Source organism: Heliangelus exortis, chromosome 16, assembly GCF_036169615.1.
Source record: "Heliangelus exortis chromosome 16, bHelExo1.hap1, whole genome shotgun sequence".
NCBI classification, from domain to species: Eukaryota; Metazoa; Chordata; class Aves; order Apodiformes; family Trochilidae; genus Heliangelus; species Heliangelus exortis.
The window spans coordinates 6,448,653-6,470,946 of NC_092437.1; the positions used below are offsets into that span (position 1 = coordinate 6,448,653).

General features: G+C 46.7%; 1 protein-coding gene across 2 annotated transcripts in view; it reads left to right on the plus strand.

Moving 5' to 3' along the window:
- The window catches only part of PMEPA1 (prostate transmembrane protein, androgen induced 1), a 50,243-nt gene that overhangs the window by 21,923 nt on the left and 6,026 nt on the right, over positions 1-22,294 (plus strand). For both annotated transcript variants that reach the window (XM_071759447.1, XM_071759448.1), the window contains 2 exons: positions 15,859-16,013; positions 22,153-22,206. In XM_071759447.1, coding sequence (XP_071615548.1) covers positions 15,859-16,013; positions 22,153-22,206 — 209 coding nt within the window. The remainder of the gene's footprint in view (positions 1-15,858; positions 16,014-22,152; positions 22,207-22,294) is intronic.

Here is a 22,294-nt window from a genome sequence, read left to right on the forward strand (position 1 = left end):
TGCCCAGAGACGTTGTGGATGCCCCATCCCTGGAAATGTTCAAGGCTAGGTTGGATGGGGCTTGGAGCAGCCTGATCTAGTGGAAGGTGTCCCTGCCTATGCAGAGGGCATTGAAACTAGATGATCTTTCAGGTCCCTTCCGACCAAAACCAGTCTGTGATTCTATGAATGTCATGGATTTGTGCTGCCCAACGGACTTGAGGGAAGGAGGACATGGTTTGTCCCACCAGTGCTGGTGGGTGTCAGCTCCCTGCTCCTCTGCAGGGGCAGCTGGGCTGCTGTGGAGGAGCTGTGCTGCAGAACCTGTGGGTTGGGTGGCTTTGGGCTCCTCCTCTGCAGCCCCTGGAGGCAAACCTGCACTTCTTGCCCCTTCAGAAATCCTAAAGCCATGTGGGGAGCAAACTGCACTTGTATGCACCATGGCAGTGGGAAAAATTCGGGGTTAATTCTTCTGCAAACCCACCAAATGATGCTGCTTGTGTGGAGCACAGGGGAAAATAAGTTAAACTCTCCATAAGGGAAGAAAAGCATCCAGCCCCATTCTTTACTGCTCATTTTAGTAATTTCTTCCAGATAACCTACACATCTGCGTCAGTGCAATTAAGGCAGAAATTCTGTCTAATGAACAGTTGTAGCCCTGGGGCTATTGCGGAATGAACAGTGAAGTTGGAAACAGTCTTATTAAAATAATAATTAAGAAACAAGGGTGGGGAGACAGAGGGAGGTGCAAAGGAGGAGGTGGTGGGATGTTATAGGGTGAAGAGCAGAGGGGAATGGCAGTCAACCTGGTTTGGAACTTTCAGGGGTGACTCCCCAGTGTCTGTGTTGTCCCCCCCAGAAGCAACCGTATGGTGTGTTTGGATCAGGGCTGGCACACCCCAGCCCCCTCCCTCCCTCCCCAGGGGCATCTGGTCATGCCATGTCACAACAAAATTAAGTCTTTAAATACCAGTCTTGCATTTTGTTAAAAGTGGCTGCCTGTAGGGTCGCTGAAGGCCTGCAGGGCACTTGCTACACCGTGGGCAGCATTAGCTGTCCTGTTAAGCCAGATCAGCTATTTTGCTTGCTTTTTTTTTTTTTTTTCTATTTTTCTTTTTTTTATTTTGAGACTTTGGTTCTCCAACAGCTGATAGAGCTCAGTAAGGGAGGAGAATGTTTATTGTGTTGGACGGGATTAAATCTGCTTTTGTTTTTTTCCAGAAAACTGACCTTTCTCAGTAAAAAACCATGCAGTGCACACCCACGTAGTTTGCTTTAACTTTTCTTTTTCTCTTGCTTTCCTGAGGACAGTGACTGCTCAGGCTAAACTGTATCAGTGATGGAGACTGATCAGTTTTGCCAGAGTGAGAAAGTTTATGACTTTTCTTCTATGTAAATAAATAAAAAAAAAAAATTTTTATGGTGTTAACACTTGGAGTTATAGTAGTGTCTCTCCACAAGTCATCGTTCTGTATCAATAAATCAATTAATACTTGGAGATGGCTTTTTCAAACCTAGTACACTCCTATTTAGAAATGCGTGAGCTGCAGATTAACGAAATAAAAATAAGCAAATGCCATCAAAAAAAAAAAAAAAAGCCAAACAAATCCCACTGGATGATGCATTAGAATTATTTCGGTGGGATTTATATCTATGAGCTGTGGGGTTTTTGTGGGGTTTTTTCCTTTTGAAATGGTTGTGAACCAGAGTGATTACTTATCATTTTCGTTTTAACTCCATCTGACAAATCGTTTTAGATGGAGAAAGCAATACTGCATCTTTAAATGGCTACTCTGTCAGTGCATCTTGCCGGGCTTTAAATGCCCTTTGTTATCGCAGTCTAGACAGGACGCAGGCGGAATATTTGATATGTTATAAGGCAAAGATTTGACAAGGTTGAATTAATTTACTGGCTTATTTAAAACTGAATTTCAAAACATTTTTCCTTACAAATTTGTCTTTCTATTCTTTTTTTTTTTTTTTTTTTTTTTCTTCAAAGTTAGTACAGTATGTTTCAACTGTTTAGACTGGGAGAGACATTAGCTTACTGCAGCCTGCAGTACTTTAATTGCCCTTTTTATGACTGTCTAGACATCATGCAGATGCATGTTTGTGGTGAGAAGACATTTCCCCCTCTGGTTATACGATAGTCTGAAACCTTTACATTGCCTATCTCCTTACCCCCTCTCTCTTGGAATGTGCTTTATTCCCTCCATCTCTGAAAATCACTTTTTCCACTGTGATTTATTTTTTTGAAGGACGCTTCAGTCCCTATTTTTTCTGTTGTTTTCCACATCCTTGTTTGCAAATGGCAATGCTTTCAGGGGGAATAAAGGTATGTGGAGCAAATGGCTCTGGGAGCCTCCCTGGCAGGTCAGGCTGCAGAAGCCAGGGCTGAGGGATGGCTTTGAGCGCTCTTTCTGTGCCACGTCCTGGGGGTACCTGCGTCCCTCTGGAAGCAGAGCAATCCATATGTATGGCTGTGTTTGTTTGGGTTCCCCTTGCCATAAGAGCGCAGCCTTGCCAGCCAGGTTTAAGAATGAAAATATCGGCAAGATTTGAATGGGTTCGGAGTTTTTAGTTATGCAAATCGGGTGCATTAATTAACCCCGTTGCTATAGCTACTGCTTTATTGTTAAATGCAGTGAAAAGGGGACAAGCTGTGTCCGTGGATAATCCTCCCCTCTGTGCTCTTCCCCCTTTCCCCATCCTCCCGAAGTCTCCCCGGTGCGATGGCAGCTGCCGCCCTCCTCCCGGGCCGCCCCGGTGCCACCCGCCGCTCAGCGTCCTCGTCCCCGCGGGCAGGTGGCTGGTGGCCCAACGAGGTGGCTTCAAAAGCCGGGCTAGAAATCACCTCTGTGGAGGGGATGGGCGAGACGGGGGGCTCCTCACCCCCGCGGCCTCTTCCCTCCAACCAGCCCCACAACCTATTGTCAGGGATGACCCCGTGGGTCAGCTCTCTGTCGCCGTCCCGTGTCATCAATCTGCTGTCTGGAGGCTGCGTGGGGATGGGACAGGGTGCTGGGGACAATGGGGCAGGCGGGGGGGGCACGCAGATGTGCCAGGGGATGGGGATTAGGGTGAGGAGGGAGGCTGAGCTTGTCCCACCACGGCTGGGCGAGGGGAGGGCATGGGAACCCAGCCCCGTTCTCTGCTCCAAAAAACCATCTCTGCTGAGCAAACGCTGCTGGGTTTTATATGGAAGAAGAGCGTCTCTTTTTTTTGTACATGCTTAAAAACTCAGAAATGCAAAACACTGCCACAAAACTTACACCTTCCAGCAGGTCTGCTGTAGGAGTTAAAACCTTTCTCAGGCAGTTGCTATAGCTGAGGTAGAAGTAAATTTATTACCTTTAATTTTGTCAGATTTGGGGCGTTTTTACTCACCTCCCCCATTCACTCTGTTGTATGTATATAAAAATATTTTTAAAATTCACATTTCTGTATGCACATACATTCACTCCCATCTGGTGATGTTCAGACCAGTTCAAGAACTGAACTTGAATATCGCAGTGACCAAACGCTGTGTGCCTGTCTGGGCATTTGCATGCATTTTGCATATTTTTTTTTTTCTGCAGTGCATAATTATGTCTAATTTAAGATTGTCCTTGTTCCATGGGAGTGATTTACCTTGTGAAAGGTCACTCTTTTTGTAAGCAAAAGCTGCAAAATGATGTAGACGATAACGGCGCTTCGGGAGAGGCAGAGAAGGGAGAGGTGTCCTGCTGAAGGGCCCTGGACAGGGTTGAGGAAATCCGGTGGCAGTCACAGCTCTGTCATGACCTGTGTGGCTTGGGCCAACTTGCTCAATCCGTGTTTCAACACCCGTCTGCAAACTGCCCATCAGGGCACGTGTCCTGCAGGCCCCAGGGGACTTGCAGCCATTCGACCTCGGGATGGGGACACAGTGGGGTCCCTTGTGCTGCTCCTGGATGCTGATGGGATCCTTGGGGCTGTGCCGGGTGAGGTGGCATGGGGGAGCTGTGCTGATTCATGCAGGAAAAACGCTGGAGGAGCTGATGTTCCCAGGTCACAGCTGGTGCAGGTTCCTGGCTTCTCTTTGCCTCTGCTGCTTCCCTGAGCTGGGTGCTGGTGGGGGTCCGTGGGGGTTTTGTTTGTGTGGGGAGGTGTGGGTACTGCTGCTGCTTGTCCCCGCATCCCTCTCAGGTGCCTGTGCTCCAGCGCGGGTCCTGCAGGACCAGAGCCTCTTGGGAACAGGCTGATGAACAATTTTCCCAGGAATAAGTGGAAATGGGAATTTTCTAGATGACAGCCAGGGTGGAGGGGAGTGGAAAGGGAAGACACTGGGGAGGGAAACCTGGTAAAAGCTGGTATATGCAGCATTCAGCTGGCAGAGGCTGTGGGCCGTGCTGGTGCCAGCTGGCACTTTGCAGGGGGGGTGTCCCACATGGAGCGGGAAAGCCCGTGCCATCTCCCTGCTCTGCGGGCGAGCAGAACACTTTCTGCCTCCCTTTCTGTGTGCACCACTGCAGCAAACTGGATCCTCGTGACCTGCAGAATTCAAGTTGCCTGGTTTTGATGGGCCTGGTGAATAATCATCCCCTATTCCTCAGTGTCTCTGCAGCAGCAGGAGAAGTGAGCAGGGGGGATGTGGTGCAGGCGGCTGTGGCTGCCGGTGAAGCTGCAGGTGCTGTGTTGGTGTGTGGCAGCTCCACTACAGCAGGAGACAGGGCTCAAACGGTGTTGGAATCAGAAGCCCAATTTCTGTAATTGCTGTTAGCTTTCTGGTGAGGTGGCAAAGCCTTCCTTGGATGGAGCACTCGCTCTCCACGGAGCATCCGCGACTGGCAATTTGTCTGTCGAAACAGATGTGGGCAGCAACAAACATCTATTTCTATAACTAGAAACAAATTTGGTAATTGCCTCTTTCAACAGGACTTGCTCAAGCAGGAAATGAAATTCCTAAATGGCAGTTAGCAAAAGTATTTATAGCTAAGTTCATAAATGAGATGTGCTTTCCTTTGTCATGAGTTTCTGCTGGGTGGAAGGAAAGAAATCGCTATGGTAGCAAGCCATATATTGATCAGGAGTCTTTCCAGGGTATATGAAAATACTTGCTTATTAATGTGTTTATTTTTACTAGCGATAGAGAGAACCCTGACAAAACCTCTTTGGTCTTTCAGGGTCAGCTGGCAGGGTTTGATCCAGATGTTGTGTACTGTGCTTTTTCACTTGTTCCTCTGTAGATTATTTTTTTTCCTGGTTCAAGGTATTTATGATTGCAAACTGTAAAGTCTTTTCCCCGTGTTTCCCTCTGTATGCTGGTGTTTAATGGGATGGGTGACACGCTGCCCTTGCCCCTGCCCCAGACATAGACCAGGGCTGATGCTGTCAGGAGCAGGAGATGCTCTGGTTGTTCTCAGCTTGGTGGAGGCCATGAGCCTTGTTCAGTGTTTTCTAATGAGCAAGCAAATTTGCCTATCTTTTATGTGCAAAATCAAAATGACTTTATTCTTTTAATCCAGTTTAGTTGTCCTTACCCTTGGGAGTAACTTCAAAAGCAACATACTCCTTCCAGTCATCTCAGTAGGCTGGGATCAGGCTTACCACGCATAAAATACGTTGAAAAGAAGGAGGTGAGAGAAATAGACACAAAAAGGGAGGGAAGAGGCTTGTGTATGCAAGCTTTTAGAGAGTCTGAGTTTCCCAAAGAACCTCGTTATTTCCCATTGCTCTGAGGGAGCTGGTTAATGTCTTCATGAGTTTCTCTAAACAAGTCTTCGGTTGACAGCTCCCTGCTCAGAGCCAGGAGGTGTCCCAGCTGAAGGTTCTGCTGACACCAGCTCTCACATGTGCAGTATCCATGAGAATGCTGAGTGCTGCCATACTCACCTTGCCTTTCTGGCCCTTACTTCCAGCTCCTGCTCCCTGCAGCTGCCACTGTGGCCATGCTAGCTCAAGGAGGTCACATTTACAGAGCAGACACACTGGTGTGATTGGGACAGTTATTGTGTTTTAAGCCCTAAAAAATTTTCTGAGGCCCAGGCAGTCTGATACTTCTGTGTCTCTAAGCATGAAAGGGGCCATTTCCTTTGCCAGTGACTTGGAGGTTTTGATGCTTGATTACCCAGTGTGAGAAATGAAAACTACCTATATTAAACACACAGTTATGGCCCAAAGATTGACACTATGATCATGAGTTCTTGGGACCCCATCGTCTGTTCTTCAGCAAAGTTTTTTCTCAGACTTTCTGCTTTTCTGAGTCCCACTTGCTCTCTGCCCTCCTGCTCCATTCTCAGCCTTCCATTGCTAACTCACAGGACATTATTTCTGGTTTCTGCATCAGAACCAGCCATGGTGAATCTGGAAAGGCAGTTCAGCTGTTAGCTGTACTGATGATGCATGAAGCAGGACCAAATCCAGGGGGCTCTTTCCAGCTGTCCTGCCTGTTGTCACGGGCCTGATCCTGCTCTCTTTGATGTCTTGGCATTGCTATTGCAGCTCTGGCTTCAAGATGCTGCTGATCTGTGCCAGCAATGGCAGTATCAAGATGGTATTCCATATCTATCTCCAGTACTTTCTGTGCTGCCATGTAAACAAATACAGTTGCTGACAATCTGCTGGGCCCTTCAGATGTGGTTTTATGGAGACATTATTTAGAAGATAAACGTAGCAGATAAATGCTAATACACAAATATTGCAGTAATGACTTTGCCTGGTCTGATTGGTTTTAAGGTGACCTAACAGAGGAGCAGTGGAGGGTGAGTAATCTGCTGTCTGAAGTTCTTTGTTCTTTCATCTCCTCTTCCTCATCTGCAGTCTCCGAGAGGGAGAACATAGCTCTCTTTAACAACTGGAGTGGTGGATGGAATGGCTTCTGTAAACCAGGAGCAGTGTTTGGTGCTGCACCCTCTCTTGGAGCCTTTGGGTTCTAGCTGCTGCCTGGAGCTGTTTTGGTTCTTGCTTGAATTAGAGCTGTTCAAATGTAATGCTTGGTATAATGGGTATGTCCCTCTCCAGGTGGGGCTGGAAGGATGCAGCAGGTCAGAGCTGCTCACACTGGGCTGTGTTGCTGCCCTGCCAGGGTGTTCTCCTCCATACAGGATCTGTGAACAGGGGAGGGTGAGGGGCCACGGTCAGAAATGATCCCAGCACTGGCCCTGATGCCTGTCCTGTGGGATGCTCTGGAGTCTGAGCCCCTGCAGCTGCTTATTGAGGAGTTGTGAGTTTATTCCTACTAAAATGATAGCTCTGAAGGGTGACTAGATTCAGATGGCTCTTCTGGTCATTTTTTAACCTTAAGTAGAAAAAATGAGGTCCACTCTTTGGCTACATTGCTTAACCCAGTCCTTTTACAGAGACTTTGATGAGCAAATGTCACAACCACACTTTGGCTGGACTTGATTCTGCAGAGTTTTAATCCTCAGGTCCTTCCAGGGAACCACATGCTGCTCCAAAATGTGTCCAAATTGTGGTGTAATGTCTGTCCCCTGCTCTCTAAACAACTTGCAAACTCTGACAACTCAACAAACTCTCTGACAACTTGCAGTTGTCAGGCACAAATACAAGCTCTTGGGTAAGCAAGACTTAAACCCATCCTGGGGAGGTGTGCTTGGGGACCAGCTCCACTCCTTGGACCCCTCTTTGGTCCATGTCTACTGCATCATAACTCAGTAATTTCAGCTCACAGCCTTGCAAAAGGCCACATGTCAGTATGGGTGAGGCAAGGCAGGACAGGGTGTCCTCAGCCTTCATTTTCCAGAAGTGATTAGGAATTGTTTTGTGCCCTAATTATTGGCACGCAAGGTAGCGTCGTGCTCTCAGCTGTTCATGGCAAGGACTGTCCTTGTGTGTCTCCTTGTTCTCAACAGTGCCTCTGGGCATGGCTGAAGCTGTGGTGCTGTGAAATGTCAGTGGAGACCAGGGAGGGGAGCAGGCTGGGCTGTCAAGTAGCTGACAGAATGGATAAGGGTGTCTTTCCTCCTCCTTCTCCTCCTCTGCAGCCTGCTGGTACTCAAGCCCCTGCCTTTGGCTATAGATGTGGGTGCTGAGAATGGCTTAAAATCAGATCCATCACTTCGAGTTTAGGGCAGTGTCTCTGCCTACCCATTGGCAATAAGTTTCGTGTGAAGATGGCAGCTCAGGTCTGGTGGAGAAAGTGCTGGGTCATATCCTCCTTCTGCCTGTCAAAGCCCATGGGTGGGCAGGGGATCAGGCAGGAACCTCTGGATCAGCAACTAAGAATGATGCTTGCTACAGGGTGTGACAGACACTAATTCTGTACGAGGGGGCCTGTGGTCCACCACTATTCCAAGACCTGTTTTCTGTTTGCTCTTTGAGGAGCTGCACAAGCTTGTTGAGAAGCCTTTCACGTTAATGGCCTGAAAATTCTTGGCTGAAATCCTTAAACATTCCTGCTCAGCATCCCACAGTGCTTCTAAGTACAGAATTTGGGGAATCACGAGAAGGGAGGAAGGATGTATGGCTGCCCTTTAGCTCCAAGCTTGAAATTATTGCCTGTACCAGTCTGGTTTGGACTTCCATTTCTCCCTACTTACAGCTTTCCTGATGACTCTTGAATAGCCTCATGTGCACATGATCAGCCAAAAAGTAGCTGTACCTTATTTCTGTCTTTGACATGCTTTTTAATGTAACTAGAGTGCTGCCATCAAGGGTTACAAAGAACCTGTTCAAACAGAAGATGCCCAAGGGTGGGGGTGGATGAAAAGATGAGAAAATTGGAAGGAGAGGGAACTGCAGTCGGGGCCGCACACATCTCTGCTACATCTTGTTCTGAGTCACTCAGCCAGGGCAGCACTGTGGGTATTGGAGGTGTTAATGGAAAACCAGGGATGAAAGTGCTCACTGCAAATTTATGAACATTTCATTAATTCATCTGGTTAATTTTGCCATGTCTGGATAGACTCCATGTGTAGGGACCTTTCTTTCTGGGGTGCGAGGGGGAGGTGTGTGGAGGACAGAGCTCTGCAGTCAGTTGAATTTACCCTAAATCCCTAAGGATTAGGGAAGAAGCCAGGACATGTGGTGTGACATTACTGTGCCACCATATTTAGCTGATGGGGGGCAGCAATTCATTTATGGATTTCATAAGCTTCAAGGATGGACATGGCCCAATCATCCCCAGTTCCCAGGGGCTGTGCTGGAAGCTGGTGCTGCTCCCCAGGCACTGCTGGGGGAGGTCCCCACCTGTGTGCCCCTCTCCATGTCACTCTGCATTCTCAGCTGGAATCTGTTGAGTCATGGTGCTGAGTCACCCACGTGAGCCAGGCTCCCAAAATAACCACAGGCACTCCACAAAGTGGCCATGCATGGTGAGGAGCAGAAAGTGCTGCAAAGGGGGGGGCAAAGGCTCTGAGGACAGAAAGCAAGATGCTTTTCTCAGCTCTGCTTTCTCTAAGCATCACTTAGCTCTGTGCATGGAGCTCAGGGGTCTCCTGCTGCCATGCCACGGGAAGCACATGTTTGCCCAAGGGCTGGTTGCTGGCAGAGGGCTGGGGTGCCCTGTGCTGTGGGTTTCCTGTTCATGCCAACAGGTTTGTGCCCAGTTAATTGCTTCCTGTTGCTGGTGTGCTCTTTGGCTCCCTGCCTGCTCCAAGGGTTGTGCTCCTCCTGGAATTCCAGGAGGGACAGGGTTTCTTGGCAGGGCTGAGTCAGAGTTCTCTCTTGTTCCTGTGCTGGGTGACCTGGAGAAAGACTTTGCCCCTCTGTGATGCAGGGGTGGGCTGGGAACCTGGGATCACTACTTGGCCACTGATCTAGATAATCACCTGTGGTCACCTGTGGTGGGGTTGGGGGTGCTACCATGGGCAGGATGGGAGCACAAGCTGCCTCCTATGAGAAATTACCCTTAGTCTGCTGGAGACCTGAGAGATGCTGCCCATCTTTGTACAAGAGCTGATTACATCTCATTGTACTTCAGCAGGAAAGTTAGAAAATTCGAGATTTTTCTGCCTGCATTATTGTGGCTTGTTAGGCAACAGGAGGAACCTCTACAAATCTATCCCGTTCAGTCTCGGTGTAAAAGTTGTAATGGTGAAAATGAAGACCAGAAGTGGAGGCACAGACCATGTTGTGGTTCCTTGGCTCCTGCATTAGGCACTCACAGGTTGTTTCTCTGGCATAAGGGACATTTTAATTAAAAATAGTCCCTATGTACAGTGGAAAATGGCCATTCATGAAGTATTCCCGCAGCTGGGATGCAGAGTAAAATCCCAGCATAGGCAAGGACTTTATCTTGGCTTGGGGGTGTCTGTGGAGGGGCTTCAGTAGGGCAGTCCTTGCACTTTGGTGGGCTCAAACACTCCTGCCCAGTGAGGAGCTGCTGCTGGGAGTGAGTGCCCATGTGGGCAGGGATGGCACAGCTGTGATTTGGGGGGAAATGCTATTTCCCCAGTTCTTTGAAACTTCTGAAATAGCAAAACCTCTGTTGTTCCCTGCCCCAACACAGAGGTCACAGAGAAGGCAAATAAAGTGGGTTTAAAATGAAATATTAACTCTAGGGATTTTCCCTAATGTAGACACTGTGATTTTGAGTAGCAGAAAATCCCAAAGGAAGAGTCAGGGAGACTGAAAAAGAGCTATGTCGGAGTTTTCCCCACAGCACTGGGGCTGTGCCCAGCACTCCCAAAGCCTGGTGAAGGCTTTGCCTTCCACTGTTACCACCTCTCCTCCTTGTCAGACACATGGAGCAACCTCCAGACACAGTTTTAGGTGTATTTTCCCAAAGAATGCCAATAAAATGAGTGATTATTGGGCTCTGATGCTGAGGAACAGTCATGGGAGAATCCAGCAGCTGAGGTGCATATCCCATGTATCCTGAGTAAAAATTATCTGATGGCTCATTAACTTCCAGCAGGGAGGTTTGCTGGGGAGGTATCTCATCCTGTCTGCTGTGAAGCAGGGTGTTGGATTGCCTCACACTGGGCTGGTGTCCACCAGAAGATGAAATCAGCAGCAGGAGTTTTTGCTCCACACCCTTAAGAGAATATTTTTGATGGTCTGTGTGAGCTTGTGATCAGACTCATCATGCTTTAACTGTCCCAGCAATCTGGTTCAAGTCAGAACTAAGGGGGTTTTAATGATAAAAATACCCAGAGGAAGTGAAAGTGAACTTAGCAGAAGCAAAGTATTCTGCAGGGGATTCTCTACTTGCTTTAGTTTTGTTTCAGCAAAACAGACCTGGGTTTTAACGCAGTGCACCACTGCATTTATGATGACTGGCATATTACTTTTCTTTTTCTAACCTTTTACTTAGGAACTGTGGCTAGTGCAGCTACATTTGTTCAGCTTAGCCAGTGTCTCCTGAGTAATTTCACTTCTCCTTCTCATCACTTCTCACACAATATGCAATTCCAATGTATATAGAAATTGTAATTGAAGCTTACAGATAGCTGTCTTGACCTGCAGATGTATATTATACCCAGCTGAAAGCAAAGGTCATCTTGTCTGAGACCCTGTCTGAAAGCTGTTCTGTCCCCTTGGAAATGATAGCTTGAGTCCCTGTAATTATTTCAACAAAATGCAGGTGTATTTTTTTTTTTCCTCCTTGTTACCAGTGCTTTGGAGCATTTGTCCTCAGCAGTGATACTCTTCATAGAAGGAAGAACATTAATAAAGTTTATCATAAGCATTTTATGAACTGTATTATAGCTGTAAAAAATAAGGAAATGCATTTAAAGTATATCACAGCCTCAACTCCCCTGTGGCTGTTGTGAGCCGTGTGTGTGTGTGCAGAGCCTCAGCGCTCTGTTAACTCAAGTAGCTCTCCCTCCTTGCAAAAATATTTATAAATTTTAAACCTGTGCGTGCTGAACATTTTGTTCATAGGCACCTGAGGAAGCTCTGAGATGCACCTTTCTGCAGCTGCTTCTGTCAAGCCCTGAGCGTGGTCTTCAGCAGCTCTGCTGATGAGATGCCACCAGCTGCTTTTTTCATAGATTTCAGACATTTTGGAGCTTTATTATTTTAGTGCCAGGCAGCAGTCCAGTTTGGGCACCAAGGGCTCACACTGCCTTCCTTCAAACCAAAAACACTGAGCAGGAAAGTGGAGTCTGAAGGCTTTGGGAAGCGTTGGAGTCTCCTATCATTTATTAATATAATGCCATAATCTGCTGTGAAACCCTTACTCGAGGCCACACGTGGTTTGAAGTGGCAAGTGAGTAATGAACTTGAAGAATTGGATGTGACAAGTGATTTTACTTGATCACGAATATCCAGCTTCAGGATTGTGAGAATCTGTGGGGGAAAATGCTTAGTTGCAAAAGAGTTGCATGCGTGCTGACCAGCCAAATCTGCAGCGTCTAGACAGAAAATACAGAAAAGCAGGTTGTGTCACTTAAATGGGATGTCTGAACCTGTTAGTTTGAAACGTTTTCTGGAGTAAAAATTATGCAAAATTAAATTATTGTGACCTTACTTCGCATTGGAGGCTGAATATGCCCATTTTGTAAAGCCTAGTGCATTTATAACATCTCCCTTGGGGAAAATTAGAGACAGAAATGGAATGAGGCCTTTTCTAATTGAAAAGTGACAATGATTAGGAAGCCAAACACAAAATGTGTTGCAGTTTTTTTTTCTTGGTTTTGTTGTGTGTGTTTTTAAGAATACCAGTAGAATTATAAATAATGTGCTTTGCAGTTTGGCTTGTTTTTCATTCCCCAAAGGCTTTTTATTAGCATAGCAGCTGAATTGCAACTGGAATAATAATGTATTAACTCAGAGTTTGGGTTTTTAATGATCTTTCTTCATTAATTTGACGGAGCTGCTTGGATAAAATCTTACCAAGTACATGCAGCTTTCCAGTGTGTTGGGTTTTTTTCCCCCATTTCTGCAAATGAAGCCCATGCAGACAAGTTAAAACAGAGGGAGAGTTGGCAGAAACTTTGGCGCCTCGAGTGGGGATGAGTCTCTTGAAACTTGAAAAGCACAAATTGAGTGTGTGGGACTTTTTTTTTTTGTTGTTGTTGCTTTGCTTTGCTTTTTATTTCATTTTTTTCCAAAAGCCACATTGGGCAACATGAATGTTGTTGGGATGAAAGCTCATCTCAGTGTACCTGATGTGCTTGCTCTTGGCACTGAGAGGCTGTGCTGGAGGTAGAGCCATACTCAGGGCACTCACTGCCCCTCCTCTCCCAAAATGAGATGTTAAAATTGCTCCTTTGTTGATAACACCAGTGTGACTGCTATAAAGTTCCACACTGAATAACCCAATTTAGAGCTTGAAGAGCAAGGCATGATGCCTGCACCTCCCTGTGGTCCCTTAGGGGTCCAGCCTGTCCAGATGGCAATCTCCAGGACAACATGGGAGGGAGAGGCAGGGCAGGAGGAGGATCTGCTGGAAAGCAGTGTCCCCTTCTTTCTGGTGATCCTGGCAATTGTTTTGTAATACCCCAATTACAGGATTTCCAGAGCCAGAATAAAGAGCTTTTAAGGCAGGAATGGAATGGAGGAGATACTGGTGTGTTGTCCCAGGTCCTGGTGGAATTCCTACCCTTTCATCTGCTTCAGGCTCTGCTCATGATATGTCTGTATGTGTATGCAGGAAGCTTGGCTTAGGTCACTTGTAAATGGCTCATGTCTGGAGTGTGTTTCTTCCCAGGCAGGAATTAGGGCAGCACTTCTGATTGCCAAAACTTCACCTGTGTCACCAGACAACTGTGACCTTCAGCAAGGTTTGATTCATTTAAGGGACCTCTCATCCTAGGAAAGGAACTTTGGTTTTGGGTTTTGGCTTGGTTGGTTGTTGTTTTTTTCCAGAAATATAACCTCTTTTAACAGAAAAGGGAGTTTTCCATCACTTGTCTCATTTATATTTTTTCCTTGTGTTTTATCACCGTGGCCAAAGCACATGCTGTGTTTCAAGACTAAATTGACTCATCTTCCTAAAAACCCTGGGGTTTTTTGTGTTTGTTCGTTTGTTTGTTTCGGGTTTTTCTCTTTTCTGTAATGAATTCTTCAAAAAGCAGGCTCTGCACTCCAGCTGGGTGGCTGCTTTCCAGCCTGTGGGCTTCGCAGCCCATGCGTAGGTGAGGCACAGGGATTCTGGGTCACTGCTCCCCAGGGTCTGGCTCTTAGTGGGTGACCTGGAGCCCACCCAGAAGGGTCTGTGGGGCATTCCATGCCCAAGCTTCTCCCTGCCAGTCAGGTGCTGGAGGTGATCTGGGATGCTCTCAGTGAAGAGATGTTGTTTTCTTTTTTAATGATTTCGCATCGTCCTCTTTTCCCAACCCTTTAAGTTTTGGTGTGTTTGTGCATCTGGTTAATCTGATTTGTCTTTAGAAGAAACAAGCTCCTGTTTCAGCCTGTTCCTCCAGCACAGGGCACCCGAGGCAGCTCTCAGGTCTGGTCACTGTTTTTTCCCATGGGTGAGCTATGCTGCTGCTTTGGAACTAGGTATAAATTGTTGGAAACGTTTTTTTTTTTTTCCAGGCTCTTCCTCTCACATTGGCATTTGAGCGCCTTTTCATGAGATGCCTCTAGCTAAAAGGAGTTTTTAAGGCAAAATTCCTTTGCAATGTTTGGCTTCTAATCCCTCTCTTCCTACCCCACGTGTAATATTCCAGTATAGAGGCATCTGTGTTTTAGGGGTGCTGAAAGTGTACAGGCTCCATCTCACATCTAACTTTAAGTAATGTACAAGGCTTCTGCTTTCAAGGCATAATTCTGCTTTTGAAGGTGGTGGGCAGAGCTGGTTCAGCATTTTGGGCAATGGCAGAAATAGCTGCTGTTTAGCAGAATGAGCTCTGAGGTAACTGGCAACACTCACCACCTGGACTGTTTTCTTGACATTTATTTGCTTTTACTGGCACTTAAATGCCACCTGCCAGGAGAAAACTTTCCATAAAAAAAAATAAAATAAAATTTTCCTGACTCAGCAGAAGCCACTCCAGCTGGTACAAGCAGCATGATGCTGCCCTTTGAGGCATGATGGATCTTTCTGTGTATTCACAGATATTTATGTGTGTGTGTGTCTGCATAGATGAAAAAGACCCCATGATCCCTTAGGGCACAGCTTTCTTAAAATGGATTTTATAGCTGTCCCTACTGAGAAGCAAACAAAGTTTAAATCCCCAGAACTATTGGGTTTTGCTGGTCTGGCTCCTCCTTTACAACAAGCACTGGAGCGAGCTCCGGGCACTGCAGGCATGGGGGGGTAAACTGAATGGCTCAGGGGTGGCATCTGCTCTCTGGGTGCCAAGTGCATGGAAATAATGACCCCAGGGCTACGTTCCCCTCTGGTTCTCAATTTTCCTTTAGCCTCAGAGAGGTGCGAGGGATTATTTCCTTAGGAAATTTTAGGAGCGGCTTCTTAGTGCCTCCTGCCAAGTGTCTCTGGAGTTAACTGGATAGTCTGTTGCTTGCTTCCTCTTGTTTGTTCGGAGGATTTTTGGCAGTTTTCCTTTTATGCCAGTTCAAGCCACTCAAGCTGCCACTGTCAGCTGGCTGAGCCCTGAGCCGAGGGATGTCTGGAGCTCCGGGATGCGGCTCCGGCGGGCAGCTGTATCCTGCCCATCTGGTGTCTCACCAAAAAGCAGGAGGTGTCCCTGACTGTGCCCTGTGGTGGAGAGGATGGCAAGAGCAGGGCTGCCAGTGATGTTGTATGCTCTGCCATGTCACAGGCTCCTCATGTCTGACCCCTGTGACAGAGGGGACCTGTGCCAGAGGGGACCTGTGCCCTTTTTTCCTGAACGATCCTTCCTAGAGACTCTTCTGTGACAATTAAAAAGTGAATTAAAGAGATTTTCATTAAAGAAGCTGGGCTCAAGGCATGCAGAACCTATATATGCTCTGTGGGGAAGGACACGGGGGTGTCATTGGTGTCTCGGCCACTTTAGTTCTTCTTGCACTCAATTACATGATGCTTTTCCTGCTGGCTGAAAGTCTGTCTCTCTTTTGCAGCGGAGTTGGAGTTTGTACAGATAATCATAATCGTGGTGGTGATGATGGTGATGGTGGTGGTGATCACATGTCTGCTGAACCACTACAAACTCTCTGCGCGATCCTTCATCAGCCGGCACAGCCAGGGGAGGCGGAGAGACGAGAACCTCTCATCAGTAAGTCACCCTCTGCTCTTCCAACCCATGTCATCCTGCACCATTTGCCAAATGATGTGATCTTTGGGAAACATCAGAGACAAAGGTGTTCATCTGGGTCGTGTTTGCTCATGTGCCACTCAGCACTGGATGAAGGGGCACCCTCCAGGCTGGGTCTTGGCATCATATTCTGTCTCTTGTTTATGGGGGCTGCTTTTAGGGATGCCTCTGGCTCTTCAGGTTGCTCTGTGTTGTGATGTGCAGACAGACATAGCTTCTGGTTTTGCCCTGAGCTTTGCAATTTTCACTTTACATCAGTAAAGTTATTGCATGAGGCTGTTCTTGGTGCCTGGAACTACCACGTACCCTGAGCAGGTTGCGTGCTTATGCCTTTAACAGCCCCAAACTATCAAGTCCTTTGGTGGCTCCACTTGGAGAGTTTCAAATGACTGTCTAAACAGTTCCTGCCTGTCTCAACGAGAACAGGAAATCCTGAAAGACTCTGTCCAGTTTTCAGTTGTACCTCTCACAAGGGCTTGGGGGGAGCCTCTCCAGCCTCGAGGCAGATGTTGGCTTATGCAGAGCTGGAGGGTTTCCTCAAATGCTGCAGCTCAGACAGACTTAGAAGAAAGTGTGAAAACATCACATTTTCCTGGAGGGTACACATGTAGTATTCACTGCAGCCTACATGACTCTGTCTTCAGTGCAGGGATATCGTGTACTGATACACATTTTTTAAGCATTCACCCTGAAGGGTCTTAAAGCTCTCTGTAAGTGATAGGGCTTCCTCAAGGTGGCTGCTTCATGTGTTCTCCTTTACAGGCTTCCAGGGCAGGTTGAACCCTTGTGATGGTCTGTGTGGTGCCGCAGGAAAAAAAATCAAATACTGCTGTTGCTTTTTACTTTGTTTTTCTTCTGTTTTTTCTTAATATATTTTTAATTTTTGAAGAGAGAGATCTAACATCTTCTATTAATTAAGTCTCCAGCACAATGTCCAGCCAGCATATGCCCAGGCTGTCCCTCTGCTCCATAGCAGCTCTCATTTTGTCACACATTACACACAGCAGATGAAGGTCCCTTGTCTGGCTCTGTGCCATAGTGAGGATACCCCTTGGGAAGGAGAGCTGGGCAAACCCCAAGTTCAATTAAACCACTTTTCATTTTGTAGGCTGTGCAGGATGTCTCTGGAGGTCATGGCACTGAGCTCAGCTCGTGTTGGGTTATCAGTGCTGTGCAACACAACCAAAGCTCCAGGATTGCCTGGTCCTGCTCTGGGGTCAGAGCTGAGCATCCTGCTCCTGTCCCAGCTCCTCTCACAGTTACAGAAACCTTCTCTCCCTTATCATCCCGTGCACCTGCTTCCAGCAGTAGCAAAATGCAGGCACCCGAGTATGAGTTTTTTAAAGCAGCAGAAAGATTATTTTGCCACTTTCTGATTTTTCAGAATTTTATCATGTCTCAGGAAGCTTTACTTGAACAAGGCCAAAATGTTTCATTTTACATTTTCCAAGCAAATACCAGATCAAGCCTTTTTTATTTTAATATACTAATTTCTATTTTTTTAAGTGGCCTGATACTTATTTTCTTTAAAAGGCAGAAGGAAGGCTAATATGGAAAGAAAAAATCACGTGGAGCTTGAGCAAGAATTTCAGTTTAATCAAAAATTGTTGACTTTAAAAAATAATGCTTTTTCCCCCTTCTCTTTTTTTTTTCTTTTTTTAAAATTGTGGTTTTTTTTTAAATTTCACCAGTACAAAATTCACAGCTATGTTTTTTGGCCCCATCCCCACACCAAAACAGCTCTGTTATTTATTCAGCATTCAGAGACACATCAGTGACAAAATGGCTTTTCATCAAAGCACATCTGCCAGACCTCAGTTAGGCTGCCGAGTCCCTTTCTGAGTGCTGAGAAACACAAATTTGGGAGGATTTTCCCCTCTTTATAACTCTTCTCCCAGCCCCTTTCTCTGCTGTGACTGTCCAGCTTCCCCATGGTCTGAGCCCCCTCCTCATGGGACAGAGAAGCCCCCTGGGTGCTGAGCTGGAAGGTGGTCACTGGGATCAATCATAATAAAGATTTTAAAGGTAGCTGCTCAGCACTGCATGGGTTTTTTGTAGAAAACAGTTCCAGACTGAATGAGCACAGCAGACAGTCTGTGCCAAACTGGACACCAGTTTATGTAACCCATTAAACTTGTACTGAAGTGGTGTTGGGCTTTTTAAGTCCCAAACTTCATCTTGCTGTCATGACTGCAGACAAGCAGCAAAGCTGTGTGCACTGTCTTCAGCTTCTGAAATATTAAAGTAGTTCATCCTGTGGCAGGATGCTGCTAGATCTGTTTCTGCCAGAGTTGTCCTTTGTTGTTGTTGTAGCTCAAAAATTACAACTGAAGTAGAAATTAATTTCCCTAAAGGTTGGTTATGTTTTTTTTTTTAATGCAGTTCTTGCTTGCAAGGATTTCTTGTATTACATCATGTGTTCCTTATCACCATTCTCCCTGTACTTAAACTCTTTTTAGAACAAGTAACTTTATTTTTCCAGCACTGAGAATATTTAAGAAATGTTACTAAAAACTCTTTTGTACTAAGAGTGGCACTGTCCCTGTGCACCTTTGGAACAGTGATGTCCCACTCTACCATGAAAAAGTGGTTTTAAAGCAATTTCCAAGCATACTTTGCCCCCCAAAATGGAAAATATATATCCTTCTGATGGCTCAGAGTCTTAAGATGGCTCTGATGGCTTAATCTACACCATGCAGCTTTACAGAGAAAATTCTCTGACATCAGTAAAACAAGTGGTTGTATAAAAGTCAAAGATTGCTCTCTAAAAAGAAATTAAGAAGTAATTTTAGTTTTTGCAGTGAGTCCTGGAATACTTGCAGAGGCTTTTAAACCTGTATTGCTCATCAGAGTCAACTTTCATTTCAGAAAATGAGAGCTTTCTAGACTCAGCCACTATTGAGATGAGTTCAAGTCCTAAATATTCTGCAAATCAGAGGGGAATGAGAAGAGGCCCAGGGGCAGGGATTTACAGGAATGACTCCTGCTTGGCTTGATGGGGCTACAAAGCTGTCCTGTGGCCAGAACAGGAAACCTAAAAATACCTTCTCTGTCTTTGAGGCTTTGCCCTCCTCTGACTACTGCTTTCGGGCAATTTTTAACCCAACTGTTAGGTTTTTAGGAGAGAGGAGCAGTTACTCAGATGGACTTGGTGCAGTAGTGTGTGGCAGGGGGTTGGTGTCAGCAGGTGGTGAGTGTGCTCATAGTTGGTCAGCAACAGGTTGAAGTGATTAATAACAGCTGCAGATCCAGCTCCCACAGAAAATGGATCTCCAGGCTGCTCCTTATTCTCTCTTTGCATCCCATTTTAATGGGGTTTCTACTGGTTTGCTGTTCTTGCACCCATGTGTCACCTGGAGCATCTCAACAGACAGATGAAGTGATCTGTGAGCCAGAGCTTTGCTTCTGGACCTCTGTGTGGGATACTGGGTGCAGGCCTTGGATGAGTGGGTACATAGGGGGGATTTTAAGGGTGGAGAGCTCAGGCAGGGGTGTGTTGATGCTCTCCCCATCCCTGTGGCAATCCCAGTGATGCTCTGTATGCTGGGAGGTGCTGGGCTACGGGAGCCGCTGACATCACTCCCGGGCAGGGGGAAGCAGATGGGACATTGCTGTGGCACTGCCCACCACCAAGTTAAATATAAAACATCTAGCAGAAGGCAGCAGGGTACTCACTGCTCAGGAAGTCTGCCACGGGGACATGGCAAAGTAAACAGAATTTTTGGGAGTGCTTCCCGCTCCCACCTGCTGCTTCGGCATCCTGCAGGGTGCAGAGAAGGGCTGGCAGACCCTCTCTGAGCCTTTGGTGCCAGTGCTGTGCCTGGGCAGGGGGTTAGGGGCAAGGGTCTGGGCTGTGGCAGATGAATTTCCTCTGGGGTCTTTTGGCTGCTGGGCGACTTTGGCTGTAGGCTATCCCTGGAGGCAAGAAATAGGTGTAAAATGGACCAAACAGTCGATGCCTGTGTGAACAGTTGGGTATTGAAGTCTCAAGGTCTGTGTAAAACCCAGTGTTGCATTTCTCAGGAAGAGCTCTGTGGCACATTCCTCAGCTGGGGAGGATGTTGGTGTTGCAGCACTTCACCTCTGCTCCATGGAGATGCTCCCTAAAAAACGCTGAGAAGTGGGAAGAATCTGGGCTGCCTCATTTCCATATAAATCACTTGTTTTCCCTGCATTGGCAGTCGGGCTGCCTTGAGGTTAATGTGCAGAGCTTCAAAACCAGGAACCTGGTGGGATTCTCTCCATATCTGATAGCATGTGTGATGCCACGAGAGAAAATATATTCCAAAGTTGGGGAAAATAAACAAGAAAAAGGCAAGGGGAGAAAGGAGGATGGGGATAAGATATAATTAGCATCATCTTTGGAGAATTTTGACACAGTGCTGGTGCTGCATTTTGGGTAGTTCTTTGTTGTGGGGTGCCTGGGTGCTGGGGCTCCTGCTGGGGATGTGGGGGGGTGTTCTCTGGGCTGGCTTTGCTCCTGGGGGCACCTCTGGTCTGTGCTGTCCTGGGGGGAGCAGAGAAGCTGCTCAGCCATGGTGGTGCTTGCATGCTGCAGCCCAGTATTGGGCCAGATGTGCTTCACAGCTGGGCAAGGTCCAGGGAGCATCTGAGAAGTATAATCCCTTCTGACTTTACTGGTGCTGCAGGACTGGTGCAGCCCTTCACAGGCTTGCACTGGGCTACCTGGAATGCCACCAAGGCTACTAAAGAAAATGGTATTTTTATAGTGGGAAAACCTGTGGTTTGCTCATGCAGAGAGCCCTGCTGCCTGGGCTGGGTCTGAGCATGGCCTCTGGATGGGACACCTTAAAGAGGAAAAAGAAACACCCTTGGCATTTCCTTTCCACTGGTGGTAAATACTGCTGCCTGTGCCTGACTTGCTAGTGCCAGAACTGGAGATTCACCTGTGAGGAACAGAGAAGTGCCAGCTCTTGCAGGTTATAATTATGAGCCTTCTGGCTTGTGTTCCTCCAGCCCTGCCTGCCTGCCCCAGGCATTCACATTCGTATGTGAATATTAGCAATATTTAAATATTTTAGTTCTTAAGGCAAAGGTGTCTAGAGTGAACTGTGTATGCTCAGAGTATCACCAGCAAATGGGAAGAGCCTTTGTTTGTTTATTTTCATCATGAATTGTAAACTAATCTCCTGGTTTGGGAGAAATTGGCTTGTGGCTTTATCATGCCTGGGGTTGTTGGCGCTTGGGTTCAGATTGAAGGATCAGGTGATAGCTGCAGTGTGAGGAAGCCTCTAGATCACAGTTCCTCAGCCTAAGCCAAGGACTATTTACCTTTTCTGGGGAAAAAAACCCAACATTCTGCTGCTACAGTTTCCCTTATTTTTATTTTTTTTTTTTAGTTAAATCAAAATTAGGTTTAACATTTGTTTTTTCACTTATTATCTTTATTTTTCTATGATATCCTTGATTACGTGCATCAGAATGTGGGTGTGAGGTTTTTCTTTTTTTTTTTATTTCTTTTTTTTTTTTTTTAAATCTTGTCATTATTTCATGGAGCATTTTCTGATGTCTTGTGAATCACCCACCGCTCATGGACCACAAATTGAAAAATACTCCTCTGGTATGTTTGAGCCAGGGAGAGAAACATGCTGTGGCAATGTGGGTGGTAGGGGGGGAAGTCTGTGAGTGGGAGAGTGTTTTTTTTCTGGTGCCCTTCTCATCATTCATTCTGCAAGTGATATATTAAATATATACGGAGGTGAAAATGGAGGGAAATTTTGATCAGATGTTGTGGTTTTGGGGTTAATATGTCAACACCTTTAGCATGTAGCTGTATCATAAGATCATCAAGCCCAACTGTTAACCCAGCACTGCCAAGTCCGCCCTGTGAACCATATTCCTAATATATAGGGCATTTCATCATACCCTATATGATACCCAGCAGGTATGATAACAGCTGGTAGTGCCCTGGCTGGGGCTGTGTGTGTAGCAGAGGGGTTTGCTGCAGCCGGGGCAGGACCACATGAATGGCAGCATCATGGGCTGCATGGTGAAACCTGGCACTGGCCATTTGCAGAAGGAGCTTAACCAGTGCTGGCAGTCAGACTCACTCTGCCCTCTCTTCTCCTTTCCTCTGCAGGAGGGAAGCCTGTGGCCTTCAGAAAGCACCATGTCGGGGAACGGAATAGCAGAGGTGAGGACCAGGGGCGTGGGCGCCGCTGCCTTTCCCGCTGTGCCGGGCTGCAGCCCCTCACCCTCCTCTCCCCCTTTCTCTTCCTCTC